The sequence below is a fragment of the Trichoplusia ni genome (assembly GCF_003590095.1).
Source record: "Trichoplusia ni isolate ovarian cell line Hi5 chromosome 9 unlocalized genomic scaffold, tn1 tig00003602_group8, whole genome shotgun sequence".
Lineage (NCBI taxonomy): Eukaryota > Metazoa > Arthropoda > Insecta > Lepidoptera > Noctuidae > Trichoplusia > Trichoplusia ni.
In genome coordinates this window covers 18,076-28,044 of record NW_020799672.1, presented here as the reverse complement: position 1 = coordinate 28,044, position 9,969 = coordinate 18,076, and the positions used below count along the sequence as shown (strand labels likewise).

Sequence of the window (9,969 nt, the reverse complement as noted above, 5' to 3'; positions counted from 1 at the left end):
CCCGTCCTTCATACAAGAATTTTCCGGGAATCATAAATCCGTTAATAACACCCGTGTTTAACGGTACTATGCTATAAATATTTGTGCCAGTGTTACGTTGCATTGATTTCTTATACAATTAATGACATTTACGTCTTGGTTTACTATATAACTCAAAATGAACATTTTGTTTACAATAGTTAATTATTATTCTTTATCTATTGCCAAAGTCCTGGGCTTCTAATTAGACTGGCATCTAACTGTCAGTCTCTTTAACAATACGTAAATTTTCCGGATTTAGTGAGTGAGCTTTAAAGGTTTTAACCGGCTTCAGCAAAATACTATTATTACAAGGACTTAGGTACCTGCTAGAAGTCACCTTATACTAACAACCCATGTTAGGTTGTTAGTATTGTATTGACGACTAGAAATGGTATTCCTAATAAACTGATTCATCAAGGTCGATGTTCCACTTACACTGACTCGGTAGAGATCTGCATACTTATCTAGGTACTAACAACAATTTCAAGTTTGTTCAGATACTATGGTTCCTGCTGCTGAGCAAAGGGCTCATTGAAGTCCTAATTAATGAAAACGTTTTATTTAAAATAGTGGTAAAGGTTGTAAGTCAGCCATCTTAATAGAATCGTAAACATTATTTACGTTTTGGTTTGTTCATGTTTTGGCTAGTGTTCAGAGCGTCTACTGTAGGTAATGGTCTCCTTGTTGTTAAGAGCGAAGGAATTGAAATTGACGGGCAATAGCAAGATTACTATCATTATCGTCCTGTCCACCTGCGGAACTACTAGGGTGGCAGTAAATCTGAATTAGTTAAGATTTATGATGACAATTATGACAAAGACTTAGATATTTTTAGAAGTTTATCGCATGTGGTAAAATAAATAGATATTTGAAACAAACATATATCATTTTTTTCTGTAAAATGTATAACTTAACAAATTTTATGCCTAGTTTTATAAAAGTGATGATTCAAACACATCTAAACATAATGCTCGTGTCGATGCCGTTGCACTTAACGTGAGTGCGGGCAACGCACTTCCGTATGTAACACCTCAATAGGGTGGATCCTTTATAGAGTTTATAAAACGTTTGAGTTCTCAAACGTTTCGCTATGAAGAATCTATGTATAATTTGTTATAGGAAATTAGGTCATATCCCAATGAATAAGCGACTATCTTGGCTAACCTTGAGGCGGTCCGGAATGTTAAAAATACCACCGCGATCAGAGCGCACGCGGTGTGGGTCGGCGTTATTTGAACTATCCATATCATACCTACTACTAGATCACCAATCAGTGGAGGAACCGCATCGGTTCTTGCAATCACTGTCACTGAGATATCCTTAACAGGATTCATGTGCCTACACATGAAGTAGGTTCTTATATATAACAGGTCCCCATATAATAAATCTTATAGGAAATAGATATCATCCAAATGATACATGAGTGGGTACAGAACTCACAAAGGCAAATTGCATACAAAAGTTTGTCTTCCTGTGGTGTTATGATTGAATGAGTCATGTGAAATAGAAAGGGATTCAAACATCCTATTGTACGCGTTGGGGAGTCGCGTACCTTTACTTGCAGATAAATGGCTCCAGCGTCTGTTGAGTGTACTTTACCTATCTACTATACACACCTAAATAGTGAGTGTAAGAGTGACTAGATATAATAAAAGAAGCAGATAAATAAAAAAAATTAGCCCTTATTGATATTTTTATATCACCGTTTACGTTTTCAATTTAGGTTTTCAATTTTTCATTCAAACTATATTATCAGGTCTAGTGCCGAATGATACCTGGATGCGAATATTAGTAAATAACAAAAAATACTGGCACTACAAAAATATTCCGGTAAACATTGTGTAAGATCACTGTTTGAATTTCATGTCATCGACGCAGAAAATAATAAGGCACGAAAAAGACACAGGGCTGGATTCAGAGGCGTAGAAGACGTGTAGAGAGGATCGGGATAACGCACCTGCGGCAAAGCACAGGAGTAAGCAAGCCGCGCGCAGGAGCGGCGTGCTTGAAGCGGACATCGCGTGCGAGCGACGCGCGGCAGACGCGACTGACTGCCGCACGCCGCAAGCCGCGACCCGCCCGCCCTTCGCATCATCAATTGGCCTTGAATCAGCGCGAGGTAACCACTAAATTGTTATGAATAATACTTGTAGGTCGATGAGAAGAAGCAACACGCAGGACCCCATTCAAGTCATTGTTGCCTTGTCACAGCTTCATCAGGCAAGCGAATCTCTCATAAATTAGTGTAAATAATCAACATTTTTGAATGGACGTAAAAGTCATGATTTAACATAAGGACAAATTATGTACATCAGCTACTTACTTACATTAAATGCTAGAAAACATCTCTCTTTTGTTAACTTTATGCAGTAAGCCTGTGGCAGGCTTTAACTCGTCTATGGTACCCGCGAGTCTTACCTACCTGAGGTTAAAATGACAACCCAGAGCCATGACACAGCTTTAAAAATATCTATAATATACGACATCATTGGAAACTGGCTATAAGAAACAATAATGTTTAAAGATCTACCTGTTTAATTTCGTTTCGGATGTGGTTGTTTGCCTTTATGAGCCCATTTGAGTATTTTAAGATCAAGTCGCAAATCAAATCTTTTGAACGATGATTGTACTATGTGTGTGGTTACGTGTAAACAACGACATAGTTAGGTACTAAGAAACCGTAGTAGGAAAGATTAAATCAGCTACAGTCCTACAACTGTTATTGCATTAGTAGAATAAGCTTACACCAGGAAGCGTGGATTAGATTATAAATGCGTATGCGTAAAGTATGTACGTCGTATTGTGGTCGGGTATGTATCTAATAATGAAATAAAACTAGAAATTAAACAAAAATATATGCATATATTTTAAATACTGATTAATATATGGATATAAATAAAATTATTACATTCTTATAATATAAGTGTCACCCCGACCTAGTTAGCGCTAACGGACTCAGGCTATCATACTGATTAAAGTCCACAGTCTCCTGTTGGCTATTGGAGTTTTTATGAATAGAAATAACTGACATCATACGCTTGCTTTTACCAGATGTGAAAGTTAAATGTTGGAACTTTGGTATTCGTAATGAGGCCTTAAAGATTTTTTACAAGTTAGCCATCAATCAGGGCCTTTAGGGCCTGACACATTTAGGGCCTGTTTTACCACCGCCTCATAAGTTCCCGTTAAATTACTTAACAGGTTTTTTCATACAAATAATGTAAAAAAAATATATTTCTCTGCCAGATAGGTAGCGGCTAATCAGTGATTGTGAAAACAGGCGCTTAGAGGTTAAAATGTGCGAGTAATCGTTCGTTGAATGTGATGTGCTTGAAGAGCGAGGGGTGTGAGTTGGCGCGCGGCGGCGGGCGCGAGGCGAGCGCGATGGCCACCGTGTCGCGGAGCCGCGCCCGCGGCACGTCCCCGCGCAGCCACACCAGCCGCCACAGCTGCTCCTCCGACATGTCCGGACACTTCGCCACCACGCTGTGCAAGTCCAGCGATAGCATCTCGATGTCTTGGCAACGTAACACCTACATATTATACTTTATTACTAAACTCTCCATTTGTGAGCTAACACTTCTTTTTTTTGCATGTTATCAAATATTATGGTATCACTTAGGTACATATATATATCTATATTATAGGAAGGTTTGCAATTTTGTAAGGTATTGAAGTGTGTCTTCTATTACGATTAAAGGACTACTACATATAGGCTGTTTGCTTTAACGATCGAAGTACATTAGTTAATGTTACTCACCTCTGCCAACATGCTAATGACTTCGAATGGATAGTCTACGTTGACGCCCTCGGCTGCAATCTTTCTAAAGAAGGACCTTATTTGATTTGCCTCCTTCACTATTTTAGTTGCAGCTAGCTGAGCTTCTTCAACATTCTTAAATGTAACTTTCTTGGATAACATAGCCGTTATATATTTCTTGTAGACGAGATTTTGCGCTTCATTAATTACATACTCAAAATTTTTATCCCTCAAATGGTTGTAATCTTGAAAATAGTCGTCGAGTGTGATGCATATAGTATCCACTGGTATAGTGGAGGGTAGCCACTTCGCAGTAAATAAGTCTTCAAAGTGCACCTCTAGGTCAAGGAATGCTTCCTCAAGGAGGAATTGTGCTGCTTCGTCTCTCAAGCTCTAAAGGAAAATAAAACAATTTTAATCAAAGTAAATTACACCCTCCTTTTAAGGAGGAAACAGCTTTAACTATAGCCGTATACTGGAGAAGCATGCATTAGCAGGGTCCTCATAGATTTGAAGAAAAAAAAACTTAATAGAATTCTCAATAGGTAAATTAGTAACTTAAACATTTTATATGATACTAGCTGTCCCAGCAAACGTTGTTTTGCCATAGTGCAGAAATTATGTTATAAACGTATGAAAAAAAAAAATCTTGATACTTAAGATGTAGACAAGATTCCATAAGAATCGGAAGAGCCGATTCGGAGGAGTTCAATTTCGTTCACAGTGACACGAGGATTTTATATATAAGATTATTCGGACACGAGTGGCAAGTATATTAACACGGAATATTTGGCATTGATTAAAAAACAATGAACTAATAAATATAATTTAAGAACATGATGAACACATACGCATGCATGTACACCGTTTGCGTTAAAACTTTGTGATAAGGGAACATTATGACAGCGATAGAAATACAGCTCGATTGAGTATGAATAAAATTATGGAGTGAAAGTAATTAAGAGGACACAATTAATCACTTTTTAAATTATAACATTATGTACAAAAGAAAATCCATCACAAAAATACATTTACAACACAACTCTCGACCTGGAAGGAAGTGAAAAGCAACGTCCAATTTAGAGTTAGTTGCAATAACCTTGACACTATCGAACAACGGAGGATTTCCCAACCACTGCTAGCGTCTAGTATATAAAATCATTGTAGCCGATGGATCAATATCATTCATTGTACAAGAGCAACAACAAGACTCATTATGAGAAGAACTCTTCTTGTGGCACTTGGCCTCATGGCCATTGCTGCTCTCTGTTCCGCAAGGGAAATCCGAGAGAAGAGAGCCGCCGACCTCGAGGCCGCAGCCTCGCACGGTCACAAATGGGACAAAGGTGGCGGACATGAACATCATGGGCACCACCACCATGAACATGGTGAAAAAGGGCACAAAGGTCACAAGGGCCACCATGAACATCACCACGGCAAAAAAGGACACCACCACCACGAGGGACACAAGGGCCATCACGGCGAACATGGTGGACACAAGAAACACCATCACCATGACGAGGGCTACCATCATCATCACCATCACGGTGAGAAGGGCGACCACGGGCACGGACACGAGGAGCACGGACACTGGCACAAGGGCCACGACACTAAGGGACACCACGGAGTCGAGAAACACGACGAGTTCAAGAAGGACAAGCACTTCCACGACCACCACGGAGAGAAAGGCCACCACGAGCACCACGGCGGGCACCACCACGAGGGCGGCTACAAGAAGGGCGGTCACTTCCACAAGGGACACAAGCATGGCGGACACCACGAACACCACCACGGCAAGAAAGGACATCATGAGAAGGGAGGCCACCACCACCACCACAAGGGCCACCACGGTGAGGGAGGCCACCACGAGCACTGGCATGACCATCATGAACACGGCAAGAAGGGAGGACACGAGGACCACAAGCACTGGGGTCATAAGAAGGGCCATTAAGCTGTTACTAAATGTACCTGAATTGTTATTTGTTGATTTGTTCCTAAGGAGAGGTTTTGTTTCGCTCTTGAACCAAAGAATTAAATTTTTTACAAAATAACGATATATTTATTTTTCTAATTGACCAAAACAATGTACGAAGTTGGAGCAAAGTTTTACATTGAAAAAAGTCGATCACTTTTTTAACAGTGATGATTATAATTGAACTACAACTAGTATAATATAATACCTCTGGCTGGGTTATGGCCTCTTCTGACTCACGATTACTACATGACCAAGAAATTTTATTTGAAAACAGATTTCTTGCTCATTTTTATCACCTCGAGTCCGGATTTTCTTAGGATAAAATATTGCATACCTATTAAGCTGTAATATGACAATCAGACTAACCTGGAAAGTGTTAAGCATTTTGTCGAACTTGGCTTCGGCAGGCGGGTCGTGCCGGCCGGGCGGCCAGTGCCGCGCCTGTGTCTGCTGCGCCAGCCGTACCATCTGCTCGCTGTTGTTCACGATAGTGATCATGTGGTGCGTGAAGTACGCCACGCGGGAACGGTCCGCGAAGTGAGCGTTCTATTGTAAATTAAGATCTTTATTTAACACAAAATAAATTACGTTTTTATGTGGGTGGAATTGTCATAAGGGTCGGTAATTGAATCTTAACTAAAAATGTAACTAAAATCATTTCACCTTGAATTGTATGACTCCTTCTCTGTACATGTTTCCATAGCGTGTTACTTGGTCTATACTTAGTAATAGAGCCTTGAATGTTATATCTTTGCTGATAGTTTCGGTAACCTGATTAAAAAAAAACAAAACTGTCAACCTTTACAAAACTGTCAAATTTCAAAATGATTGCTCAGCATTTGATGAATTAATAATTAGTATAAATAACTAGCCTGTAAGTTCTGGTCGATCATCTGGAATATGATGACGGGTGCGTGTGTGAGGTAGGCGTTTGAATGAGGCTCAACATCGGGAGCCCGTTGCCCCGCCCATTCCGCGCGCTCGGATTCTAAAGTTTTCTCCATCCACTCCATGTAGTTAGATTCCATTTTCTAAAAATTAAAGGTCGTATTTAAGGTTATACAACTATAACCATATCCTGAATAAAGAACCTTTTTAAAATAATAACACTAATTTAAATTATAACGTACCTGCAAATATTCATCCTGCAGTTTTTGCATAGTTTCTTTGCTAAGTAAAGGTGGTAAGGTCGACACATCAATATTCAGTTCTGTGCTACCCATTAACTCATGTTTTGGATAAGTGTTTAGTATCCACGATAATAATGTAACATATTCATTTCCTTCTATTCCATTAGTAACTACATCTTGCAGCTGCAATATCAACAAACAGAAAAATAAGACCTGGAATTAGTTGAAAAATAAATGTATATTGTGTTCTATTTTTTATACTTACACTAGCCGACAAACAAATATGGTACATATTAACATATTTGTTAACAATATCGTAATGCGGCGGAAAACAAGGAACGCACAATGTTTTGACAACTCTAAGATCTTCTAAAATAAGCTGTCTCGTAAGTTCCAAGTATCTGACCAGCCACAGTTTATTGTCCTCTCTCTCGTCAACGCGAGTGCCTTCTATTCGCTGGGCGACGGCACATTCCAGTACTTCAAAAGCTTTCGCTCTCCAGTTTTTAGGTCGGCCAGGAGGCATAAAACCTGTTTGACTTTGTTGCTGTAAAGTAAAACAGAACAGATTTTCGCGATACTAATACAAAGGGTTGAAGACTTTTTTCATTGTCCTTCAGAAATTATGTTACTATGTATTTTTTCTTGTGTCCCGCAAAGTAAATAATATCTAAGTGTCACGTGTGAATGCTATTTCGCAGAGAACGGTATTCAAGCGTGACGTCACTACTAGGTATTAATTATGCTTACTCGCTACGTCACAATTCCTCCAATGTTTGAAACTTTTAAAGGGTAAAGGCAAAATATACGTGACCAATTCGCATTTTTGCATTTATTAAATTACAAGGATATCTGTGTAGTAAATCGTTATTCAGAAACTAAGATAATCAGACAGTTTTAAATTATGAATCTGATGAACAAAAGAGATTTTTACTGTTTAAAATATACTGGATATCTATGATACTCATATGATACTCATAGATATCCAGTATATTTTAAACAGTATTAAAATGGTTTTTACAATATATAAAATAATGAGAGAGAAATTTTTACCTGCAATGCCATCTGATCTCGTTTTTCTTCTCTCTCGATAATCCTCAATGCTGTTACTATAACAGTTGGTTCTTTACGGACAGTGTTTAAAGTTCTTGCAAGGATAAGTTTGATCTGTTTCTCAAGGAGGTTTGACACCATCTCTACATCTTCAAAATATGCCTTGAGCATTATTTTATCATGTGATGACTGATTAGGCAACCTATGCAGCTCATACAACAAATCATCTCTAGAGTTCTCCAAGTCATTTAGACACTGAAACATAATAATTAAGGAGGTTTTTTTTTTCTTTTGACTAAATGTGAAATGATTAAGAACCTGTAAATCCTGTGACTCTCATCAGTTGCATCAAACACTTATCAGATAGAAATATTTAATACTAATCTTTAAAAATTGAGAAAGTTAAAACTTTTACAAGGAATTATTCTGTTATATAGGGTTTTTACATAACTTCAACCTTTGGCACAACACATGCATAAAAGTGATAACTTCTCCCAGTTTTTGTAACATTTCTTAAGTGAAGCTGTGGGCAAAAGGTTGTCTATATATAGATCTAATTACTAAATAATTTATTTGAATTTGTAAAGATAACTTTTATCAACAGCTACACTTACTTGATGTGCATGCAGCAGTTTGCCTTCTCCAATCCATTGTTTTGTTTTAGCAACACTTTCTGGTACTGTGAATATATGTTTCAGACTGTCCATAGCAGTAACATATTGTGAATGACGAGAATCTTCTTCCCTCACTGCTTGCAGAGATGCCACAAGAGGGGGCACACTTTTTAATAATTCTTCTAATTCATCCATTCTGTTTACATCACAATTTATACATACATATTTATATTTAAGCAAGGTTCAAGTCTCTGGTTCAAATTAGTAGGAGATTGACAATAATATAATAATATTCTTATTTATAATGTGGAAATAAATAGAAAAAAATGTTTAACATCATGGAATAAAGGTGGATTATAATATCTATAAATTAGAACTTGTTATTCTTCTTATAATATAAGAAGAACTTTTCAATAATGGGAGGTTCAGTTATTACTTATTTCAATTTTTAATAATATCTTCATACAGCCTATATGTAATATAACTACACAGTGATACTTACTTGAGGCTTACTTGTTGAACATCTTCCAAACATTCTTGTAGTTGCTTCAATCCAACACTGACTCCATCTAGTTTGCCCTGAACTGCTGACTTCAGTTGAGCCTCAATAGAAGCCTTTTTATGTGTAATTCTTTTCTTATAGTGTTCAACCTTAAATTAGTTTTTTTTTAATGTTATTGTTGATTGATGGGCATCAGTAAACCAAGTTTTGGATCAATTGTGTCACAACAATAATAAGACATACACAATCAATGATGCTTTCTAGAGATACTCAGACAAAAAGTAGGATTTTACCAAACTTTACTGAGTGGTTACGCAGTTACGCCTCCTGGACGATGGCTTTTATTTAATGTTGGCATTAATAATCATAATCTAAAAAGGGTCTATGATAAATTTATTTCTCAGATATGTCTTGGGTTTTACCTTTTCTAGCTGTCCTGGTCTCTGCATCATGTTCATTACCATCTTCTCCGCTGCAGCTTTCGCCTCTTCTTCTATTTCTTCCATCGTACTCATTTTTATTATCTTTATTTAACGTACAAGTTAGGCTAGGGTTTACTTGACGAGAATATCTAAATGAAATAGAAAGTATACGCCATCCAAGACAAAAACACTATCTAGTCTACGAATTTACTGGACTTGTTGACAAAATTGATGACCAATTCAAGGTTCAAGCTAAAAAAATGATATTTTATTTGACAGTTAATACAATACAAGTGACATGATCGCAGAATAGACAGATGATGACATCTGTCACTACGTCCCAAAAAGCAAGAAGCAATTTTAGGTGAGATATCTGATTTCTGAGGGAATCGTAAACGAAAAATACATGTCTCGATTTAACACCGAAACTAATAAGCTAATTTTAATGTTTCAACGCAAAGTCTAGCGCTGACACGCTATTTCTTTACCTGA

General features: G+C 37.6%; 2 protein-coding genes across 2 annotated transcripts; one reads left to right on the top strand and one right to left on the bottom strand.

Moving 5' to 3' along the window:
* Positions 1-2,922: 2,922 nt before the first annotated feature.
* On the bottom strand, positions 2,923-9,786 carry LOC113506318 (exocyst complex component 3-like). The gene is made up of 11 exons (XM_026889159.1): positions 9,478-9,786; positions 9,056-9,204; positions 8,554-8,749; positions 7,940-8,194; positions 7,152-7,433; positions 6,887-7,069; positions 6,629-6,787; positions 6,420-6,527; positions 6,123-6,302; positions 3,782-4,174; positions 2,923-3,554 (listed from the first exon to the last, which is right to left on the bottom strand). Exons 1-11 carry the CDS (start codon positions 9,568-9,570, stop codon positions 3,306-3,308), a joined length of 2,247 nt encoding a protein of 748 aa, XP_026744960.1. The 5' UTR covers positions 9,571-9,786; the 3' UTR covers positions 2,923-3,305.
* Positions 4,182-5,832, top strand: LOC113506320 (histidine-rich glycoprotein-like). Its single transcript, XM_026889161.1, has one exon. It carries the CDS (start codon positions 4,998-5,000, stop codon positions 5,730-5,732), a length of 735 nt encoding a protein of 244 aa, XP_026744962.1. The 5' UTR covers positions 4,182-4,997; the 3' UTR covers positions 5,733-5,832.
* Positions 9,787-9,969: the final 183 nt, after the last annotated feature.

Excerpts from the sequence above, each read along its gene's own strand:
- LOC113506320 (XM_026889161.1), top strand. The coding sequence starts at position 4,998 with ATGAGAAGAACTCTTCTTGTGGCACTTGGCCTCATGGCCATTGCTGCT.
- LOC113506318 (XM_026889159.1), bottom strand. The coding sequence starts at position 9,570 with ATGAGTACGATGGAAGAAATAGAAGAAGAGGCGAAAGCTGCAGCGGAG. Across the intron at positions 6,788-6,886 it reads TGCAGGATGAATATTTGCAG|AAAATGGAATCTAACTACAT; the intron begins GTACGTTATAAT and ends TTTAATTTTTAG. Across the intron at positions 6,303-6,419 it reads AAGGAGTCATACAATTCAAG|AACGCTCACTTCGCGGACCG; the intron begins GTGAAATGATTT and ends AATTTACAATAG.